This window comes from Mercenaria mercenaria, chromosome 2, assembly GCF_021730395.1.
Source record: "Mercenaria mercenaria strain notata chromosome 2, MADL_Memer_1, whole genome shotgun sequence".
NCBI lineage: Eukaryota > Metazoa > Mollusca > Bivalvia > Venerida > Veneridae > Mercenaria > Mercenaria mercenaria.
The window spans coordinates 73,962,697-73,987,609 of record NC_069362.1 but is presented as its reverse complement, the minus strand read 5'-3'; the positions used below and the strand labels follow the sequence as shown (position 1 = coordinate 73,987,609).

General features: G+C 37.5%; 1 protein-coding gene across 1 annotated transcript; it reads left to right on the top strand.

Moving 5' to 3' along the window:
- Positions 1–3,691: 3,691 nt before the first annotated feature.
- Positions 3,692–15,093, top strand: LOC123562287 (putative nuclease HARBI1). Its single transcript, XM_053526553.1, has 7 exons — positions 3,692–3,703; positions 5,107–5,210; positions 6,670–6,773; positions 7,395–7,505; positions 8,849–8,973; positions 10,844–10,923; positions 14,952–15,093. Exons 1-7 carry the CDS (start codon positions 3,692–3,694, stop codon positions 15,091–15,093), a joined length of 678 nt encoding a protein of 225 aa, XP_053382528.1.
- The last annotated feature ends 9,820 nt before the right edge of the window (positions 15,094–24,913 follow it).

The following is a 24,913-nucleotide window of genomic DNA, read 5'->3' as shown; positions in this document are numbered from 1 at the left end:
GATCATGGGGTTGCGAGGTGCATTTTTTCCGTAATGATCGCTTAATAGACATTGTGTCAGGAGTTATTTACATTTTTACATGGATGTTTTCAGATATGTTTTACATTACTCATAGTTTTCTTTACATTTTTACATGGATGTTTTTGGGTATGCTTTACATTTTTACATCAATGTTTGTGCTTTACAGTTGGCGTTTGCAATATGACTTCTTCTCGGCGATATATGTCCATTTTGTGTCGCTTCGCCGTAAAACCCAACTCACTCACTCGTCGTCCATCTCTGAATAGTGTGGAGAGACGTTTGACAGTTACTTACAAGAACAGGTCCGTATTGGTACAGAATCCATGTACACTGGTAAAGTTAACTATCCAAAAACCAAAAACAAACATATTTCTAACAAAACAGTAGAGTAGTATGACCGAAGGTCGCAGCAAGTCTACGCGAATTGATATTACGATTGGATGTTTCTTGGGCCAAAGCTGTCAAATCCTCTAAAATGAGACTGGTAAGCGTTAATCCAGCTTAAGGATATTGCGCACACTGAAAATTATAATAAAGTCTGTAGAGATCCTTTGGAAGCGTAGAACGCAACCAAGCAACATAACAGCAGTTTGGTCGAGTCTGTTCATGTGAGGTAATGAAATGCGCATCACCCCTCGTACCGGCTAAAGTTAAATTCTATTCAAGTGAAAATGAATGTACTCTATGGTCCAAAAGGATCCGAAAATAACAAAATATGACAACTGACAAAAAAGCTCGAAAAAGCTTGGGTATGCAAAAACACAAAAAGGTAAGAGAAAAATGTAATAATATATCTATAGGTAAGTTTACTCCTACTAAGTTAACGAATAGGAACCTATGTCCGAGGTTAAGTGAAATTTATTAAATAGAAATTTTTGATGGAAGCTTCTGATATCGTATTCAACTCAAATTGCTACGGACTATGTACTTTCAAATCAAAGGAGTACCAAAATAATCAGTACGAGTGTTACTTTTTGAAGAACATGTCGTTAATATTTCAATACTTAAACAACGTGAGATGTTTCGCAGCTGTTTATTTCAGAACATCAAATGTGTGTTTAACGTCTTTATCAGCATTTTTTCAGTCATATAAACGACGGTGTCTACTTGTAGCATTGAGCACAATGCTCAACTTAGTGCTGCCTCTTTGGAATATCACGCCGTAGACACGTGGCATGATACCCCACCCAGTCACATCATACTGACACCGGGCTGACCAGTCCTAGCACTATCCTCTTAATGCTGAACGCCAAGCGAGGAAGCTACTAGTACCAATTTTACGTCTTTGGTATGACGCGGCCTGGGATCGAACCCACGACGCTCTACCACTAGGCTACCGAGGCGGTGTCTTTCACTTTAAATTTCCTTATATATTATGCTCGAAAAACACTCATATTCTAGGTACATTACACATTAATGCATTAAGTATCCATTTAATATTGTTTCGGATTGTCCGATCTTCTTGATGTATTATTCATCCTTTATATTGGAAGAATAAATGCGTTGTGTAAACATACTATATCGTTTGACACCTCTTTCTTGGACAAAAAAGCCTTTTTTACTGTTCGCTACCATTATATTAAGGTTCAAGCGTTTGGAGACCACCTCTCGTGTTAATTTTAAAATTGGAAATTTATACCTCATAGATCATTAATGTTTATGATATATACATTGAAGTATTCATAGGAAGTAGGAAATACGAAATACAACGGTCAGCTTGCTTGCGAATATATATGTCTCGTGCTCTTAGACTGTTTACTTTTTATTTTAGAAAATATCAAACTACACTTTTCAAAAGTATTTTTATGAAAACTTTTGAACAACTCTTTCAAATATTGAACGTTATAGTATGTACTGCGCTGTGGAGCGAAGTCCACACGTTCTATTAAAGCATGTTTGCAAGTAAGCGGTGTTTGATATTGTACACCTCGTCCGTATAGACACAGATCTGTTCCCTCGGTGGCATTCACCCAAAGTAGGTTGCTTCCGAAAAGTTTACCCTTATTATAATTTATATTAAGAAGTTTATTGACCAAAGCATCGTTTTTAGGATGAAATGTATTTATTTATATTTGGTTTAAAATCAGTATATGGTTATTTCAAATAAAACTACTCTAATGAAAGGCATTTCTTGGCTGCAGTATCAGCATTTCCGTTTATACCAACTATCATATTTTGTTTGACTCCAAGTCATGTTGGTATAAAGAGATACTGCAGACAAGTAATCCTTTTCTTATAAGCTGCCTTGACAAGATTTTTGTCACGGAACGAAGAGAACAGGGAACAGATTTAGAGCGGTTAGTAAACCAGGAGTTATTCGCATCAATTTTTCTCTATATTTCATCTTTTGTAGCTTATTTTCCTGTTTCGTCAATTAGCCGCCATTTCGCAATGTTCCCAGCTGTATTCCTGACCATGTAACTTAAAGGTGGATAATCAGATTTTGGCCATGTAATGGATTTATTCGAAACTTTAGCATCTGATCATTTACACTCATTTATGTTCACTTAATACTTAATACAAATTAGATTTTCACTGGAGGTATTTTTAAAATTTCATTTTCCTATCCTGGTTGCCTAACCAAGATAGAGTTATTTTATCATAAGTATAAATTTGATAAACATACTTTGCCTAAGGAAATGTATAAATATTAGACATATTGTAATATATTTGTAAAATATTTGCATTAAAAATTATGTATTTAGATGGAATTCATTAGAAACGCAAGTTTGAAAAATAATTATTACCTCCCTTTGCCTATCTTGGTTGCGCAACCAAGATAGATTGGAAATAAATGAATTCAGAAGCTACACACAGCTTTAAAACTTGCATTTTGGTTCAGATTGTCCAATAGTTGATATGCCTATCAAATGCAAATGTTAAACTAGACATTGTATCGAAATAAAAAGAAATACCCAGCTTTTTATATACTTTCATATTAAAGGGGAGTAATTACAAAATTTTATAAAAATAATAAAATATACATTTTAAATAGGAATCTAACTCTATGTAGTCTGTCTTTTTGTTCCTTAAATAATTCTCTACCAGAATATACAAAAAGTAAAAAATGTCATTAAATATTGATTTAATGTGACTGACCACCTTTAAAGTAGCCAACTGATATTGGCGAAAACGATAACCCGACAAAAACGGAGATAGCCGAATCGGAGAAAAATGTTACCTGACTATCAAATGTTACCTGACTATCAAGTATGCTGTACTTGTTTAGACAAAACTGCATTTATAAAATTATATGTGGTTGGAACTATGAAACATTTTTGTTCTTTTATCATTGAAAATTTGTTTACTATAATGTCCCGATACTTTTCTTTAGTGACTATGTAACATTACAGCACAATACGACATAGGACCAGTGAAATAAAAAAAATAAAGATATAGCAGTAAATGTTTATATTACATATAAACAGGGTAAAAAATCTGCAATAGTTGCGTATGCCTACCAGCCCCTGTACACATTCATTCATTATTATCAATTAGCTGGGTCGGTAGGATATTTGGTACTACCTGGCTACAATGCAACAGTTGATTATGATCTTAAGTTTGATATTAAACATTAGAGAAGCCATTCAGTGTGGAGCAATATGACACGGTTTGGTCTATCTCCTCTGATGCACTTTTGACACATTTCTACTTTGCACAAAATTTAATAATGTACTTCAAGGTATGTGATATTCTCCATCTAAACTATACGTACATGACTAGACACAACAGCAGGTGACAGTATGGCATTTTTGACTGTAATCAAATCTTATCAAGAAGCTGGGAAGTAAAATATAGTTCAAAATACTGTGTTACTCAGCCAGTTTCGAAATTACAAATGAATGTTGATTTCAACCCTTCCACTGGCTAAATATTAATAACAGTGCAGCACTGCTTCGGTAAGTATATGCTGTCTTTTGTTCAAAGAAATATAGACATTTTAATACAGAGTTTGACAAAAATATGCTGGACAATGTTGACAAAACAGACTGCAATGAAACCTCATCGACTTCTTGTATAAAAGAAAATTTGTATTTGACGACGTAACAGTGCATCTTACGAAAAAGAATCTATGCCGTATGACCCAAACAAAATTTTAGAAAAATAGTTGTTGGCGAACATATCCAGGAAAATCCATGTAACAATTCATGTTGAAAAAAATTTGATTATAAAGGGACAAGAGACTGGATTATTGTAGATTTTGAAGGTTTACCATACATATTAGAATAGAGAATTATAGAACATTATATTACGTGTCAAGGATGCAAGGGAACAAGAAGCCAGGAACAGTTTTATGGCCAGTGTGTATAAATGATCTTGCAAAAAATGCTTGAATTAAGACGCATTACAGCATTTATATTGTCAAGCAGCTACAAACCATCATCAGTCTTGCAAATCATACAGATTTTATTGCAAGGAACATTTATGGAATAAAATACTGCATAAAAACAACATTAAATGCAAGGCATCAGGGTATTTTGATTATACTATAACAGTGAATGTTCCATGTTACATATCCACATGTATTCACATAATTACGTATGTGCTTGCCGTAAATCTGTGTGCTATGAAATGGAACAATTCCACGGTTTTGTCACCAGCCATATTGAAAACATTACAACTATATCATGGTCTGAATATGACTAACTACCAGGAAATTGAGTAGAAACCGTGTCGCCAGAGCACTAGCATTTGCACCTGTAAAACAATATATCAAAGACAATGAGTGCCTGTCAGTATCTGGTAAAGGAGAAATATTATAATACTGTAAGATATTTTAGTATGTTCTGTTACGGCAGTGGCCCAGAAATGAGTCTCCGTATGCAATTTCTGCATTTTCTTTTTTTTTTCACTGAAAGCCATGTGAACGTTTGCTTATATTTACATCCGAAGAATGCCTGTTTGGTTATCGATGGTACTAAATAGCGTGTCTGTACGGACCAATACCTTAAATGACTGTTTAAAAATTTAGGTTTTATGAACAACTTTATAATTCAGTGAACTACGGGTCCAATACCTTAAATGACTTTCAAGTTTCATTTCATATACTAAACGGGAATAAACACTGAATATAAAATATTACAGACTATGAAAGTAAATGCGAATCTGGAGACTATGCTGGAAGCGCAAAACAGGAGAATAAAAAGATGGATGCCATCAGGCATTCCAAGTATTGATAGTTGGCAAAGGTGTGTGTAGAAATCTAGACATGGTGCAAGAGTAAATAATAAGATGATGTTAAATGCACTTGAATGATAAATCAACATCATTATGTGAATTTATAATACTGACTTGTACGGTGGTATGTCATCTTATGATTGCTCGATTGGTTATCTCTAGCGCACGAAATATTATCTGGAGCGCAGCACATGTTATCTCGGGCGCATAACATCTTATCTTGAGCGCATACCGTGTTATCTCGAGTGTAGGATATCTTGTCTGGATCACATTTCATCCTATATATTGAGGGAGTTGGGTTTTACGGCGAATCGACACAAAATGGACATATATCGCCGAGAAAGCACAACATGTTATTTCGAGCTCATGGCATATTGTGTTGGGGTGCTTTCAAAAATGTGTGTCCTAAACATACGAACATAATTTTGGTTATCAAAATTATATATCGACGTAAGTCGATGATTTTTAGGCCGGCGAAGGCGTTTGCTAGACTATTATAACCACAAATCGCGAAGCCACATAGATCAAACAACTGCTGAGACTGACAACACAAAACTAACGTTTTCGTCTTTATTATTATACCCACCTCCGAAGGAGTAAGACATATTGTTTTGCAGATGTCAATCCGTCTGTCTGTAACCCATTCCATTTCCGGATGATAACTAGAGTACGCTTAGGCCAAGCGTCAAACTTGATATGAAAGTTGACCATCATGGCCAGATGACCCCTATTGATTCTGAGGTGAAAGGTCAAGAACGCTTTGGCCTAGAATCACCGAATTTAATACAAATAATGATGTTTAGGTCAATAGGTTTAAGACCAAGGTCACAATAACATAGAAATAAGGGGAGCATATGTGTTTTTTAAACATCTCTTGTTTTCATTTACTTTGGCTATGGCAGCATATTGTATTTTCCATACAATATTTTAAATGAATAAACATTTAAACAACTGGCCCCGATTTCACGAAAATACTTAAGTCTGTTATTTGACTTAAGTACGTTAATTTGCTTAACTTTTCACTTTTTCTTAAGTACATGTACGTTATTTATGATGCATTCCATGAAAAATAACGTACTTAATAACGAACTTAGTAAACGACTTTAGCATCTTAATTTAAGACAGCTATAGAGCTATCTTAAGTCTATTAAAATTCTTAAATATGGCCGCCGTCGAACGCCGAATGCGGCGTATTCGCCGATTTCATCCAATTGAACGGGTATTTCTAGATCGGAATAATCCACTGGAGACTTGGAGTAGACTGGAAATTTGTAGTAGATATAGATTTATGCCCGAATCTATCCATGTGCTCACCGGAATGGTATTTGATGTATTGGATTCACCTGCAATGCGGTCGTTACCTCTACCACCTCTTTTAAGTGTTTTTGTGACATTGCTTTTTTATGCCAGTGGATCCCATTATATGGCCATTTGCGACATCCATGGTATTTCAACTTCATCTGTGTGTAGAGCAGTGAAACGAACAACTACATCAATATGTCAGCTGCTGCCCACGTTCGTTAAATTCCCTGCTGACTTTGCCTCAACTCAACGCGAGTTTTACAATATTGCCGGTAAGTATTACTTTATCTTATGAATGATTTCCATATAGCATGGCCATACTCAGTATTGTTTTCTAGCCGTAATCATAATCCTACCTACGGCCCATGAAGAACTACTTGAACAATCTAATTTAGGCACATGAGTTTAGCTGTATAAGAACAGTAACTCTGTATGGGTGACACTGGTAGAAAGTCTTGTTTTACTTCAATCATTATCATCGTAAAGGAAAGGAATAAACATATTTGTTACTGAGCAGTTTGCTGAAGGATCATTTAATCTACATGGAAGATAAAGGATTTAACATGAAATGAATGAAAGTCGAAGTTTCAAGACATTTTCGACATCGTGAAAACTGATGATTTTCAAAAGGATGAAACTTTTCTAATCAAAACCCAGTTCATAACCTGTGTAAATATGCTTTGGGTTTTAATCAAAATACAGGTCATTGTGCATTTTATGGCTGGTGTAAGTCGACTATAAATAAAACATGATGACCCAACAAATGTTTGCATTTTTTAGCACTGTAAGTAGATTCTAGCTTTGTAAATTTACAAATTGTGTTTCTTTTCACTATTTATTCCTGTTGATTACGGGTTGTTATATATGGATATTTTGAAGTTTTGCTTACACAGGATTTCCGAAAGTTCTAGGGTGTGTAGACGGGACGCATGTGAAAATACAGGCCCAAATAGAGAATGAGCCGGATTATGTCAACAGGAAGGGAATACATTCTATAAATGTACAGATAATGTCAATAAAAATGGAGGGTGCAGGTCAAAACGTACCCAAACTGGCAACCCCCACGCAAGATGACTCTCGTGCTGTTAATGACAACTAGTGGTTCACTGATAATATACTGTTTATGTAAAATACGAAAAAAAGCTTGATAGTTTCTCTCCGTTCCTTATAGTATATTTCTCGATTCAAAATGTATTAGTTTACCATAAGAACACAACATTACGCTACAAATGATAAAACTAAAGTGGAACTTTGTTATTGTGCGTAACGCAATTCCTCGTGATGTCACTTATGCTTACTAATGCTAATTTTCCTCGCTTTGTGTTCATTCTCTTCTATAAGAAAGAGTGCTACAAAGAAAGTATTTCTTCCTGTTATTTGTGTAATACCGTATGCAAGAAAAATAATCTGCCATGTGTTTACGAATCGGATAGAAATATCCGTCCCTTAGCCACCTGCGCATGGGCGGTAATTCGGCAAGCCTCATTACCGCACAATGCGCTGTTGCCCTCGGGACGGTTATTTCTATCCAATTCGTAAACACATGGCATATATTATTATTCTGTCGTTCATTTCACATGAACACAGAAAAACAATCCATTTCTTAATTTGATAATTAACATGAATATATGCAGAATGAAAATGTATTTCAAGTAAAAGAAAGGTAAGAAATGAAAAGAAACTAAAGCAACAAAATGCATTGTTACCAAACGCAATTTACTTGTGTGTGTGTAATATGTATAGGTTAATAAATGGGAGAGCGGTGCCTTTGAGTGATAATGGCCCTGGCAAGGTGATAATAGCCCGAGGGCTATTATCTTCTTCCAGGGCCATTATCACTCAAAGGCACCGCGCTACCATGTATTTACCTGTTTATTACATTTTTGTTTATAATATAGCAAGAAAAGTGTATTTTGTCATTTTTACGGGTACTGGCATCTTCTGACATACTAATTTACAGCTTTTCAGTTTCTATATTATATGTATGACAGACTATATACTGTATAAAATCAAATGCCTTGATAGTTGTACTATGTAGCAATTATCATAATTTAGTGTTGAAAATAAGTCATGGCACGAAGAATACAGGACGTTACGCTTAAGATAATAAAACTTAAACTGAAACATTCGCTGTTTTTATCTCCATGAAACGCAATGACGTCATTTCTGTTTACGAACGTTAATTTCCCGCGCAAACGCCAGGCGATAATGGCCCCGGGGCTAATTATGATAATGTGATAATGCATGACGCAATGCGATAGTGGGAGAATTTTTAGCACAAATTTGTTACTATTTATAGGTACTCATGTAATAATACACGTTTAAGTCAATAATTGCTATCAAATTTAGATGGTGTATGATTCACGTTTTATGATCACTAATGTTGTTGCTAAGTGGCCAGGAATTGTCCAAGACAGTCGGATATTCAGAGAGTCAGGATTATGTAGAAGGTTTGAAGAAGGTCTGTATCATATAACTCTAGTATAATTCAGTTTTTTAGTTCATCACTCACAAATGATGTTGCAAAGTGGCTTTAAGCTGTTACACATCCACAAAAGTAGGATTTTATGAGCCATGATTATGTTCTCGGTTATCATAAATTGTTTGTTTTTAAAGGTTCATAATTAATGCCTTCTTTATCCTTAGTACATCTAGAAACGCAATGTTTTCCCTATATTTTTTCATACTTTCCTGGTACATGTATATTTGAATTTTGTGTAGTGTATGGTAAAATCGTGAAGAGACCATCACCCTAAACTAAAACCCCCCAAAAATCGAGTAAGTGCAGTTTTCTGTCAAGTATCAGGTAAAAAAAAAATTGACTGTAGACCCGGTGTTGCTCTTTCGTAACTGTATTTTTAAAAATTCCCCTCCCATTCAAAAAAAAAGTTGGCCTATAACAAAATCAGAGTAGAATCTCACAGTCATGTTACAAGCATAGGGTGAACTGGAACAGCTATATTTCATTGCAGAGTCATACGAGGGGTGTTCCAAAAATAATGTCATTTGTGTTTTATTTCGCGGAAATCGTGTCATGTGTACACAAAACCACCTCGTGTCGATAGAATGATCACTGAATCGTAACATAGGTATATATCTCGCTCAAACGTTCATTGACCTTGGTACAATATACATTGCTTTATAGCGTATTCATTACACTTTACACAAAATGACTGGGAAAAGAGCTGAAAATGTGCTTGAAATTAAGGCCTACATAAAATGTAGGTCGCTAATAGGCATGAAGATTGTAGATATTCACCGTGAGGTGTGCGACATTTATGGGGAGGGTCAAATGTCTCACAGGACTATTTGTAAGTGGGTAGCTAAATTTAGGACTGGACAGCAGCAACTCAAAGATGCTGCTCGCACAGATCGTCCTGCAACAACTACGCCGAAAGGTAACATCGAAAAAATCCTCAATCTGCTAAAAATGGATGCCCGATTCACCGTAAGGCAATTGGCCCGACTGACAAACTTGTCGTTAGCACGAGTTCATGGAATTTTGAAGAAACACCTAAAACTTAGAAAAATAAATGCAAGATGGATACCCCATTTGTTAACAGATGAACAAAAGAGGACCCGTGTAACAATGGCAAAAAATCTTCTGAACATGTACCCAAAATACAGCAAAAAGGTTTTTGATAATATAGTTACTGGTAATGAAACCTCGGTTTATTATTTTGAACCAAAGCGGAAGTATTCCAACCGAATTTGGGTCACCAAAAATGCGAGACGCCCAAGAATTGCCAAACGAATACGAACGGTGAAGAAGGTATTGTATGTATTTTTTTCACTCATAAGGGTCCAATCATTGAAATTCCGGTACCAAAAGGCAGTACGGTCATAGGAAAATTCTATAAAAAATGTTGTTCTAAGAAAATTGAAAAACTAATACAAAAGTCGCCGCCCCAAAACAAGACAAGTACCTCCGACTTTTGCATGATAATGCACCCGCTCACAAGGCACGCATTGTGACCGAGTTTTTGGAGTCAGAGAAGGTTACCGTCCTTCCACACCCTCCGTGTTCGGCAGACCTGGCCCCCTGCGACTATTTTCGGTTTCCCAAACCTAAATATCATCTGTCTGGAAAGAGATACAAATCGAGAAATGCCCTTGGAACTGCTGTTTATCAGTATCTGATGGGTGTTCACATAGAAGAGTATGAACAATGCTTCCAAAAGAGGATTGACCGATACCAATATTCTCTAAAAGGCATATCTTTAGATTTGAATATCGCAAATGTGTCATTGTTCTCCTTTCTCCGTTACAGATGTGCCTGTTGCACATAACCAATACTGTGAGTAATTAAGTTTTTGTTTCTGAATATTCGGGACATTTTGACGGACTTCTACTTGGCGATTCAGGGTATGCTTGTGGACAGTTTCTATTTACACCCTATTTACGACCAAATGCACAAGAGAGGTATATATAGTTACTTTATTTACAGTCTAAATTAGCTTACCATTATATCTCTTGCTACAGATTCCTTTTACATGTACATCAAGCTAGAATTCATTTAATATACGAATTAATCAATATTTGAACCGGTCGTGCCATGAGAAAGACAACATAAAGGCTTTGCGACCAACATGGATCCAGACCAGCCTGCGCATCTGTGCAGTCTGGTCAGGATCCATGCTGTTCGCTTTCAAAGACTATTGCAATTAGAAAAACCGTTAGCGAACAGCATCGATCCTGAACAGACTGCGTGGATGCATAGGCTGGTCTGGATCCATGCTGGTCTTTAGTTAGTCCCAAGTACTAGGACCTAAGACAAAAATTAGGATGGAATAGGATGGCACTTAAGACCGTTTCAATAAACAATCTTATCTTTAGTCACAGACTTAGTCCTAACTTTTAACTTAGGACCAATTTGTACTCTCGAATTGGAAGTTAAAAATATAGCGCAAGCGCTTTTTGCCGAATAAATGTCATTTGTCTGCTCCAAAGTAATGGAAGCGCCGCAAATTGAGTACAAAAGGAAGGCCAACTGGTCTGACTCGGAACTGCTTGCTCTGGCAGAAGCTGTGAAGGCCTCTCTCCCAGTAATAATGGGGAAACATTCCCCTTATATTACCAACAGTGCAAAGCGGAGTGCCTGGGAGACGGTAGTTGATCGGTAACTTATTGTCATTTCTGTATAATTAATTTTCTTTATTGTAGTTTCACAAGGGACACAACAGGATATTGACCTGTGATTCATTTCCGGATGTTCCGGAAGAGGAAAAGGAGTTTTTAACAAGTTTCTTGACTCGTACATTATAATGTTATTCTTGGACCTTGTGCAGGACCTTGTGCAGAAGTGATGGTTAAGTTTATGGAAATGCATGGAGCTGTACATGCTCGCTAGCCACGTGTTGAGCAGTACTCGACATTTACACATGCTACAAAATCAAAAAAAAAAAAAGAAACAAATAATTTGGAAACATTTGAAAGTGTGTTCATATAGGGTAGCACATTGAACCTTCAGTGAAACAACCCTGGTGTGTAATTCCATGAACAGTGGCGTATGGTTCCCAGTTAAATGAAACGTGTGCACTGTAGTGTTTCTGGATTGGCAGTGGCTAGGTAGCCGGGTCTGGTAACCTAGACCTTTAGTCTACGTAGCCGGTTCCGTCTACCTAAAGTTCTAGGTAGCCGGCTCTATATATACATATATCGTATATGAACAAGTAAGTAAATTTAAGGTAGCCGGCTTTAATAAACTGTATCTATTAAGGATTATAAGGATCATTATATTTGTTAGATAAATTACATTTCTTGTGATTTATTATTTGTGTTTACCTGTTTATTTCGCCGTATTTACGCACTCATATCGGGCGACATTCATTTTGTTATGTTAAAACGTGGTCGATACATATTTAAGATACAGAAACTCATTCCTAAAACAAAAGAAAACAGTTAAAAAACAAAAGGGTAAAATGAAGAGCATCGTCGTACATTAAATGATGCGGCGCTACTGAACATAACGGCGTTTGATTATTTCATGTGCCTTTTATTAAGTGATCATCACTTTTCGCACCTCTATGTGCGTCTTTAATTAATTAACTAATTACTTAATAATTTCTCCGCCGATTTGTCTATTAGTCAATGATCTTGATTGGTTCTAATGTGTTTGTTTGAACATATGAGCTCTTTATTCTAAGGTAGCATAATTAATGTGAAATGTAAAAGATAAGTTAAAGAAATAAGTAAAAGATAATTACATGTACATATCAAAAGACCTAATTCTAAAAGATATCCGACAATTGACAATCTATCATTTTTTTTTCAATTCATAACAAACTACAAAAGGTCATTAAAAATTTTACTTTTAATTTATAACAAGTTTAGCTTTTAAAAAAGCTAGAAAGTGGCTCGCTTAGCTCTTGTTTTAACAGGGCAGTTATGAAGCACAGTGATATGCCAGTGAAAATTATAGGGTCTGTGATGCCTGGATAGGTCAGTGGTAGAACGTTTATTGTTGGTACACAGGTTATGTGTTCAATGCCCGAACGTGAGCATTTTACCAGAAATTCCCTTGCTTTTTGCTTAGCATTAAAAAGAAAACCAACTTCCTTTCTCTTGTACATTCATGGCGATGGATATCATATAGCGTAATATAAGCACGTTTTTTTTTTGTTTTTCCTGCGTTTTTGCGGGAACCTCAAGTGTAGAGAGTTGCAAAAACCGAAAAATTTAACGAGAAGAGCCGAAAAGGAAGGAAGGGAAAAAACGAAAAATTAAACAAGAAGAACCGAAAAGGAACGAAGGGTATTGTATTCTGTGTTGATAACGCCTTGAAATTTTGCCTTATTACTATTTCAGATTTTGTCTACATAATTCTGAGGCGTATATTCATTCATTTTTTCCAGGAAAGTAGCAATCTGAATCTTTCTGCATAATTTCAACAACTACCATAAGGGACAGGCAATCGATGCATTTTCTACTTGCATAGATTGGTCCTTTGCGTGTCATTGAGCTTCTTTGTGTTCATTAATATAAGATGGTTGGTTGCGGCCTATGTGGACTGAACTGTTTTGATATTTGTCTTCTGGCCTGTTTCGTCGGGCCCTTAAGGGTGTTTCTCTTGTTGCTCTGTCTTCTGAAAAGGCATTGAGTACATACGTTTTTGGTTCTTAAGGTTTGTTTTTTATATATTTATACACGAGCATTTTTGTGTTTTACATGCCATGCCTTTTTGTTTCCATTACGTGTGTAAGAGATTCACCTGGAGGGGATTACTTTTATTTACACTGTCCCATGTCTTTGGAACATGGTGGGGGTAAGAGTGAGGTTAGGTGCACCATAAACCGGTTTAAGCTCCCCAGTGGTGTTTTTGCCACTGACCGTTCCAAGGCGGTGCCCCACTGTGTTCCTTTGTTTGTTCGTTTCGTCTTATGTGTTGGCTTTGTGCGCGTGTGTGTTGTTCGTTTTGTCCTTATGTGTTGGCTTTGGGCGTGTGTGTGTGTGTGTATGTGTGTGTGGTGCGCGCGTCTGCGTGCTGGGGGTTTCGTTTTGGGGAGGCTGCGTTTTTGGTGCGTGGCATTCCCTGTTTGATATTTTTCTTTGTTTTTTTACATGGCTTTTTCGTAAACCAGCTTTCGATTGGTCACTTTTTGGAAGCCTGCTTTCGATTGGACACTTCTCGTAAAGGAAACGCTATTTTGTTTTCTTGGTTGCTGGCTTGCATTTGTAATGAAAGTAAAAAGCTGAGAGCCAGGTTTAGGAGACGTTCTGCCTTTTAGGTAGATATAGTAATAGTAAAATCCTATCGTAATACTGTCTCGTCGAGACGAGCCAGCAACACGTCATTTAAACACGCCGATGACGATAACGACACTTTGATCATTTGTTCATAACTTTACAGTATATTTCTTGGTTCAGATGAGTTAACTTATTGAGAATTTTTAACGTAATGCAGCAAGAAATTAAAAATAAAATGGAACTTTATGCTATGTGCATCTTTCTAATGCCACAACACGTTCGGCCTTGTGTACCTTCATGCGCATCTATTTCCTGTGCTAAGATTAAACTTGTTGCAAAATGCGTATCTCAACGTAATCAAGCATACAATAGAAACAAATTTTGTTTGTTTTTAGTGAATATAGAATATAACCACTTAGACGTGGGAAAATTTTCACATTTTCAATCGCGCTATGCTCTAATGAAAATAGTTAGGATCACTTCTCGGTGAGATATATTCTATATTCACTCAAAACAAACAAATATCCTCTACTTACCAGAGTTGCTTTTAATTATATTATGAAAGAAGTATATCTTTATTATAATTTTTTTATGTGAATGTAATATCTGATATCCTAAATTAAATGTGACTGGTTGATTTTGACATACCTGTCTTGGAGTTTGATTATGGAAATCACCAATAAGATTTCATATTGAATCTCTGTCTCAAACATGAATTAATTTATCTGTTTTATGTTTAACACATTGCACAAATATGTTTCTAGAGTAAAAGCAGTGTCTACATTAGACAAAAGAGATGTAGGTCAGTGCAAGAAAAAAATGGGTTTCTGTAGTTTCTCTAGTGAAGAAGCTGGAATCTGCCAGGAGGACAGAGGCTGGGGTACTGGTGGGGGCAGCTACCTGTGAACATGCCGCTATGGCAGGAAGTTGTAAGTTTGTTTGTTCGAAAAGTGGTTTAAATGCCATTCTTCGAAAGTTTAAACTTTTTCAGATTTGAATGCTGGTCAGTTAGTATTACCATGCAGTGTTCCTAAATTCAGTAGCATGTCATTCGCGAGGAATGGTCAACTTTTACATTTAAAGGAGTAATTATAGATGAATGCAACACACAGTAGTTATCAATTGGTCACAAATAACAACACATTTTTTGGGGATCAAACTGGCAGCCCATTGATCCATATGTCTGTGCTGTACTTATTCATAATGATCTAAGCTCGCTGGCTTGCAATTGGTAACTAGTCAATATTTGAAATTTAGAAACACTTGTAAAAAAGGCATAAAGAAAAAACATAGTAGTGTAATTGTAACATTAATTATTAAACCATTGTTCAAGATGTTATTCCACCACTGCTTCAATTATAAATTGCTTACATTGGGTTAATATAACTAAATTCCCCTAAGTTTGGTATGTCTAATAACCATAGTATTTTCCAGAAAGGAACGTCTTGAATGAATATATTCTTTCAATTTTTAAAAAGATTTTAGAGAATAAACATATTTTTTTTCAAGGTTCTGAGCACTATTCCTAGATGTAATGTTTCCTGTATCGATGGTGGTGTAGATACAGCAGATGTCAGTGAGGACACTTCTGTGAGAGGTGAGACATATTTCAATATAACATTGTGTATATATTATACAAGAGCATTTTTTTTGTTTTACATTACATGCCTTCTGTTGCCTTTACGTATGTTAGGGTTTCACCTGGCGGGGATAACTTCTATTTACACTGTCTTGTGACTGGAACATGGTGGGGTTAGAGTGAAGTTAGGTGCACCATAAATCACGCTATCTGGATGATATTCTTAATATGGATAATCCGTTTTTTGGTCATTTGGTGGGTACTATTTATCCTAGGGAGCTTCAGTTAATTAAAACTAACAATTCGGATACTGATGCTTCATTTTTAGATTTACATCTCTCTATTTATGACAATATTATACATACCAAAATTTATGACAAGAGGGATGATTTTAATTTTAGTATTGTAAATTTTCCCCATTTGGATGGGGATGTACCTTAGGCTACATCTTATGGGGTATATATTTCTCAGTTAATTCGGTTTGCCAGAGCGTGTAGTCATGTCAAGCATTTCAATGAACGTATTTAATATATTACAAGTAAACTTCTTCAGCAAGGCTACCGTTATTACAAATTGCGTAAATATTTTACTAAATTTTATTATCGTAATTCTGATTTAGTTTTAAAATTCAATAGTAATTTAAAGACACTTCTGCGAGAAGGTATCTTAACCCGTTTTTTATGGGGATGTGGTTTACAAACTTCGTAAGATCTTGGGTCATGGTAATTTTCCAAATGTATCTGGAAAGATTATCAAACGTTTTATTAAAAGAGGTTACGATCCAACTGTTTTGAGACACACCGCATGTTTAGTGTTCAACCCGTTTACAGTTGGACACTACGCTTCCTTTTTGATTGCGTCTGACGGAAGAGGGGGAGGACTCGATGATGAGCAGTTTTTAAATCCTATCAGGACTGAACTGTTTTGATATTTGTCTTCTGGCCTGTTTCGTCTGGCCCTTAAGGGTGTTTCTCTTGTTGCTCTGTCTTCTGAAAAGGTATTGAGTACATACGTTTTTGGTTCTTAAGGTTTGCTTTTTATATATTTATACACGAGCATTTTTGTGTTTTACATGCCTGCCTTTTTGTTTCCATTACGTGTGTTAGAGATTCACCTGGAGGGGATTACTTTTGTTTACACTGTCCCATGTCTTTGGAACATGGTGGGGTAAGAGTGAGGTTGGGTGCGCACCATAAACCGGTTTAAGCTCCCCAGTGGTGTTTTTGCCACTGACCGTTCAAAGGCGGTGCCCCACTGTGGTACTTTGTTTGTTCGTTTTGTCCTTGTGTGTTGACTTTGTGTGTGCGTGTCTGTATGCTTATTATTCGTCTTGTCCTTATGTGTTGGCTTTGAGTGTGGGTGTGTGTTGTTCGTTTTGTCCTGATGTGTAAGCTTTGAGTGTGTGTGTGTGTGTGGTGCACGCGTTTGCGTGCTGGGGGGTTCGTTTTGAGGAGGCTGCGCCTTAGGTGCGTGGCATTCCCTGTTTGGTATTTTTCTTTGTTTTTTACACTGTCTTGTGATCTTATGGGGTATACATTTCTCAATTAATTCGGTTGGCCAGAGCGTGTAGTCGTGTCAAGCATTTCAATGAACGTAATCAATTTATTACAAGTAAACTTCTTCAGCAAGGCTACCGTTATTACAAATTGCGTAAATATTTTGCTGAATTTTACTACCGTAATTCTGATTAAGTTTTAAAATTCAATAGTAATTTAAAGACACTTCTGCGAGAAGGTATTTCTAAACCCGTTTTTTATGGGGATGTGGTTTACAAACTTCGTAAGATCTTGGGTCATGGTAATTTTCCAAATGTATTTGAAAAGATTATCAAACGTTTTATTAAAAGAGGTTACGATCCAACTGTTTTGAGACATACCGCATGTTTAGTGTTCAACCCGTTTACAGTTGGACACTACGCTTCCCTCTTTGATTGCGTCTGAAGGAAGAGGGGGAGGACTCTATGATGAGCAGTTTTTAAATTCTACCAGGACTGAACTGTTTTGATATTTGTCTTCTGGCCTGTTTCGTCGGGCCCTTAAGGGTATTTCTCTTGTTGCTCTGTCTTCTGAAAAGGCATTGAGTACATACGTTTTTGGTTCTTAAGGTTTGCTTTTTATATATTTATACACGAGCATTTTTGTGTTTTACATGCCATGCCTTTTTGTTTCCATTACGTGTGTAAACCCATTATTTTAACTGGGGACCATACGTCGCTTTTCATGGAATTACACGCTAGTGTAGCATTGAAGGTTACATGTGCACCGCCGTATGAACACATCTGCGGATGTCTCTTAATTGTTTTTTGTACTTTTAGCATGTGTAAATGTTGAGTTCTTCTCAACCCGGGGCTAGAGGGCGTGGACGGTAGTATACATTTTAACTACCGTCCATGAACAGGCTCAATCAAACCGAGCCTGCAACATTTTCGTTTTTGTTGTGTTGAGCGACCTGTGGAGTTTCCACTTTTTCTATTTTAGAGATTCACCTGGAGGGGATTACTTTTATTAGTCCCCTACTGGTTGAAAACCAGTTTCGGGGACTATAGGAATGCACTTTTCCGTCATTCCGTCATTCCGTCCGTCCGCAATTTCGTGTCCGGTCCATAACTCTGTCATCCATGAAGGGATTTTAATATTACTTGGCACAAATGTTCCCCATGATGAGACGACGTGTCATGCGCAAAACCCGGACCCCTAGCTCAAAGGTCAAGGTCACAATTGGAGGTCAAAGGTCAACAGGGCTTTTTTCCTGTCCGGTCCACAACTCTCCCATCCTTGAAGGGATTTTAGTATTATTTGGCACAAATGTACCTCATAATAAGACGATGTGTCCTGCACAACTTTCAGACCCCTAGCTCAAAGGTCAAGGTCACACTTAGCAGTCAAATGTTAACATAGCATGAACAGGGTCTGTTTCGTGTCCGGTCCATAACTCTGACATTCATTAAGGGATTTTAATATCACTTAGCACATGTGTTCCCCATGATGAGACGACGTGTCATGCGCAAATCCCGGACCCCTAGCTCAAAGGTCAAGGTCACAATTGGGGGTCAAAGGTCAGCAGAGTTTTTTTCCTGTCCTGTCCATAACTCTGCCATCCATGAAGGGATTTTAATATTACTTGGCACAAATGTTTCCCATGATGAGACGACACCCAGTACCCTAGCTTAAAGGTCAAGGTCACACTTTGAGATCAAAGGTCAAGAGGATTTTTTTCCTGTCCGGTCTATAACTTTGTCATGCAAAGCAGGATTTAGATATCAGTTGGCACAAATATTCCCCTGGATGAGACAACATGTCATGCGCAAGAATCAGGTCCCTAGGTCTAAGGTCAAGGTCATATTTAGAGGTCAAAGGTCAAATTCAAGAATGACTTTGTACGGAACATTTCTTCTTCATGCATGGAGGGATTTTGATGCAACTTGGACCAAATGTTCACCACCATGAGGCACCCTTGTTTTTAGAATTACATCCCTTTGTTTTACTATAAATAGATTTTATTGTAACTTTTTTATTACTGGCGGTAGAGAAAAATCGAGACCACTTTTCTGTGGTACAGCATGCATGTTACATCCAATTTTTAGGTGTATTTTGACCTATCTCTACCTGGTAAAGAGTTTCTTGTGGACTTATATTATTTTTTTTTTTTTTTAAAGATTAATTTCCCTTTGTTGTTACTTTAAATAACTTACATGATAACATTTTTATAATCAGCCAAAAAAATTCAATATGAAAACAACTGTGGGTTTTTATATATGCACATTTTAATCCAAGTGTGTTGTTATAACATATTGTATATGTAGTACAATATTGTTTATACATCATTGACAGATATCAGTTCATTATGTTATACTGCAGTAGAGAAAATTAGGTGCCTTCCAGTAGGGGACTTTGTATTGCATGGCAATACTTCATTCACTTGTTTACACTGTCCCATGTCTTTGGAACATGGTGGGGGTAAGAGTGAGGTTGGGTGCGCACCATAAACCGGTTTAAGCTCCCCAGTGGTGTTTTTGCCACTGACCGTTCCAAGGCGGTGCCCCACTGTGTTCCTTTGTTTGTTCGTTTTATCCTTGTGTGTTGACTTTGTGTGCGCGCGTGTGTGTATGCTTATTGTTCGTCTTGTCCTTATGTGTTGGCTTTGGGTGTGTGTGTGTGTGTTGTTCGTTTTGTCCTGATGTGTAAGCTTTGAGGTTGTGTGTGGTGCACGCGTTTGCGTGCTGGGGGGTTCGTTTTGGTGCGTGGCACTCCCTGCTTGATATTTTTCTTTGTTTTTACAAACTTCGTAAGATATTGGGTCATGGTAATTTTCCAAATGTATTTGGTAATATTATAAAACGTTCTATTAAAAGAGGTTACGACCCAACTGTTTTGAGACATACCGCATATTTAGTGTTCAACCCGTTTACAGTTGGACACTACGCTTCCCCTCTTCGATTGTGTCTGACGGAAGAGGTGGAGGACTCTATGATAAGCAGTTTATAAATCCTACCAGGACTGAAATGTTATAATATTTGTCTTCTGGCCTGTTTCGTCGGGCCCTTAAGGGTGTTTCTCTTGTTGCTCTGTCTTCTGAAAAGGCATTACGTTTTTGGTTCTTAAGGTTTGCTTTTTATATATTTATACACGAACATTTTTGTGTTTTACATGCCATGCCTTTTTGTTTCCATTACGTGTGTAAGAGATTCACCTGGAGGGGATTACTTTTATTTACACTGTCCCGTGTCCTTGGAACATGGCGGGTGTAAGAGTGAGGTTGGGTGCGCACCATAAACCGGTTTAAGCTCCCCAGTGGTGTTTTTGCCACTGACCGTTCCAAGGCGGTGCCCCACTGTGTTCCTTTGTTTGTTCATTTTGTTCCGATGTGTTGGCTTTGTGTACGTGTGTGTGTGTGTTCCTTTGTTTGTTCGTTTTGTCCTAATGTGTTGGCTGTGTGTGTGTGATGCACGCGTCTGCGTGCTGTGGGTTTCGTTTTGAGGAGGCTGCGGTTTTGTTTGGTGCGTGGCATTCCCTGTTTGATATTTGTCTTTGTTTGTTTTTTTGGAACATGGTGGGGGTTAGAGTGAGGTTAGGTGCACCATTAACCGGTTTAAGCTCCCCAGTGGTGGTTTTGCCACTGACCGTTCCAAGGCGGTGCCCCACTGTGTTCCTGTATTTGTTTGTTTTGTGTGGTGTGCGAGTGTTGTTTGTGTGTGTGCCTTTGAGCATTGAGACATTGAGTACATACGTTTATGGTTCTTGAGGTTTGCTTTTTATATCTTTATACACTAGAATTTTTGTGTTTTACATGCCATGCCTTTTTGTTTCCATTACGTGTTAGAGATTCACCTGGCTGGGATTAATTTTATTTACACTGTCCCGTATCATTGGAACGTGGTGGGGTAAGAGTGAGGTTGGGTGCGCACTATAAACCAGTTTATGATACTTGTCTTTGTTTTTTAAGCTCCCCAATGGTGTTTTCGCCACTGACTGTTCCAAGGCGGTGCCCCACTGTGTTCCTTTTGTCTAATTTGTAGTCCTGTTTGGCGCCATATAACCTATAGTGTTGGTGCGCCGTAAAACCAAAATAAATATAAGTATTTGTCCAGTGTGTGTGTTCGTTTGTGTATGGCGTGCACGTCTACGTGCTGTAGGTTTCGTTTTGTGGAGGCTGCGTTTTTGGTACGTGGCATTCACTGTTGGATATTCTTCCTTGTTTTTTTTTAATTGAGTCTGTTCATGAGCAGTAATGGAATATGCATCACTGCCCCCGCCCCCTCAATCTGTTTAACCCACCAAGATCTGATAGAACTACTTAGAAAATAAAAGGGACCTACCAAAACTATGGATGGCTGCTGTAAGCTGTGTAATATAACGGCTTTGTTACCAAAATGGCTGACGTACGAACGAAGATGACGATTCCGCAATCCTCTTGGGCAAATGTTTAAAAGTCCGGAACCAGTGATCCGAAACATCAGCTACACATCCACTACAAATCTAAGCGACTAAAATTAATGAGAAACAAGAGGGCCATGAAGGCCCTGTATCGCTCACCTGACCTATTGACATAAAGATCATCAAGATTAACTTTCTGACCAAGTTTCATTAAGATATCATAAATGTGGCCACTAAAGTGTTGAATAGCTTTTCCTTTGATTTGACCCTGTGATCTAGTTTTTGACCCCAAATGACCCAGAACTTGACCTAAAGATTATCAAGATTAACATTCTGACTAAGTTTCATGAAGATAGGTCATAAATGTGGCCTCTAGAGTGTAAACAAGCTTTTCCTCTGAATTGACCTAGTGACTTAGTTTTTGAAACCACCTGAATCAGATTTGAACTTGACTTATAGATCATCAAGCTAAACGTTCTGACCAAGTTTCATTAAGATATGATCATAAATGTGGCCTCTACAGTGTAAACTAGCTTTTCCTTTGATTTGACCTGGTGACCTAGTTTTTGAATCCGGATGACCCAATATCGAATTCCTCTAAGACTTTAATCAGGGTAACATTCTGACCACGTTTTATTAAGATTGGGCCAAAATTGTGACCTCTAGAGTGTTAACAAGCTTTTCCTTTGATTTGTCCTGGTGACCTAGCTTTTTTACCCCAGATGACCCAATATCAAAATCTTCCATCTTTTATTGAGGGTAACATTCTGACCAAGTTTCATTAAGATTGGGCAAAAATTGTGACCTCTAGAATGTAAACAGTCAAACTGTTGACGACGGACACAGGGCGATCACAAAAGCTCCCTTTGGGCACTTTGTGCTCAGGTGAGCTAAAAATGGGCAGAACTAAACAAACTAGAATTCAGAGAGGATATATATGGTTACGTAGCCTGCATATCACAAAAACTATCACCTCGTCCGCTTAGCTCAGTAGGGAAAGCGTTGGTCTACGGATCGCGGGGTCGCGAGTTCGATCCCCGGGCGGGGCGTATCTTCTCCATGACGTATGATAAAAGGCATTGTGTCTGAAATCATTTGTCCTCCAGCTCAGATAATCATGTTTGGAAGTTGGCGGTTACTTGCGGAGAACAGGTTTGTGTGTGTGGTGCACGCGTCTGCGTGCTGGGGGTTTCGTTTTGAGGAGGCTACGTTTTTGGTGCGTGGCATTCCCTGTTTTTAGCTCACCTGTCACAAAGTGACAAGGTGAGCTTTTGTGATCGCGCAGCGTCCGTCGTCCGTCCGTCCGTCCGTGCGTAAACTTTTGCTTGTGACCACTCTAGAGGTCACATTTTTCACGGGGTCTTTATGAAAATTGGTCAGAATGTTCACCTTGATGATATGTAGGTCAAGTTCGAAACTGGGTCACGTGAGGTCAAAAACTAGGTCAGTAGGTCTAAAAATAGAAAAACCTTGTGACCTCTCTGGAGGCCATATATTTCACAAGATCTTCATGAAAATTTGTCAGAATGTTCAACTTGATGATATCTAGGTCAAGTTAGAAACTGGATTACATGCCATCAAAAACTAGGTCAGTAGGTCAAATAATAGAAAAACCTTGTGACCACTCTAGAGGTCACATTTTTCATGGGGTCTTTATGAAAATTGGTCAAAATGTTCACCTTGATGATAGCTAGGTCAAGTTCGAAACTGGGTCATGTGTGGTCAAAAACTAGGTCAGTAAGTCTAAAAATAGAAAAACCTTGTGACCTCTCTAGAGGCCATATATTTCACAAGATCTTCATGAAAATTGGTCAGAATGTTCACCTTGATGATATCTAGGTCAAGTTTTAAAACTGGGTTAGTGCCATCAAAAACTAGGTCAGTAGGTCAAATAATAGAAAAACCTTGTGACCACTTTAGAGGTCACATTTTTCATGGGGTCTTTATGAAAATTGATCAGAATGTTCACCTTGATGATAGCTAGGTCAAGTTCGAAACTGGGTCACGTGTGATCAAAAACTAGGTAAGTAAGTCTAAAAATAGAAAAACCTTGTGACCTCTCTAGAGGCCATATATTTCACAAGATCTTCATGAAAATTGGTCAGAATGTTCACCTTGATGATATCTAGGTCAAGTTCGAAACTGGATCACGTGCCATCAAAAACTAGGTCAGTAAGTCAAATAATAGAAAAACCTTTTGACCTCTCTAAAGGCCATATTTTTCATGGGATCTGTATGGATATTGGTCTTAATGTTCATTTTGATGATATCTAGGTCAAGTTCGAAACTGGGTCACGTGCAGTCAAAAACTAGGTCAGTAGGTCTAAAAATAGAAAAACCTTGTGACCTCTTTAGAGGCCATACTTCTGAATGGATCTTCATAAAAATTGGTCATCATGATGATAGCTAGGTCAAGTACGAAACTGGGTCACGTGCCTTCAAAAAGTAGGTCAGTAAGTCAAAAAACTTTCTGACCTCTCTAGAGGCCATATTTTTCATGGGATATGTATGAAAGTTGGTCTGGCTGTTCATCTTTATGATATATAGGTCAAGTTTGAAACTGGGTCAACTGTGGTCAAAAACTAGGTCAGTAGGTCTAAAATTAGAAAAATCTTTTGACCTCTCTAGAGGCCATATTTTTCATGAATCTTCATGAAAATTGGTCTGAATGTTCACCTTGATGGTATCTAGGTCAGTTTCGAAACAGGGTCACATGCAGTCAAAAACTAGGCCAGTAGGTATAAAAATAGAAAAACCTTGTGACCTCTCTAGAGGCCATATTTTTCATGAGATCTTTATGAAAATTAGTGAGAATGTTCACCTTGATGATATCTAGGTCAAGTTCAAAACAGGGTCACGTACCTTTGAAAACTAGGTCAATAGTTCAAATAATTGAAAAACCTTTTGACCTCTCTAGAGGCCATATTTTTCAATGGATCTTCATGAAAATTGGTCAGAATTTTTATCTTGATATCAAGATCGAATTCAAAACTGGGTCACATGAGCTCAAAAACTAGGTCACTATGTCAAATAATAGAAAAAACGACGTCATACTCAAAACTGAGTCATGTGGAAACAGGTGAGCGATTCAGGACCATCATGGTCCTCTTGTTTTTGTACTGGTACAGAATCCAGGAAAAAAAGAAAGACAAATATCAAACAGGGAACGCCACGCACCAAAAACGCAGCCTCCTCAAAACGAAACCCACAGCACGCAGACGCGTGCACCACACACACACACAGCCAACACATTAGGACAAAACGAACAAACAAA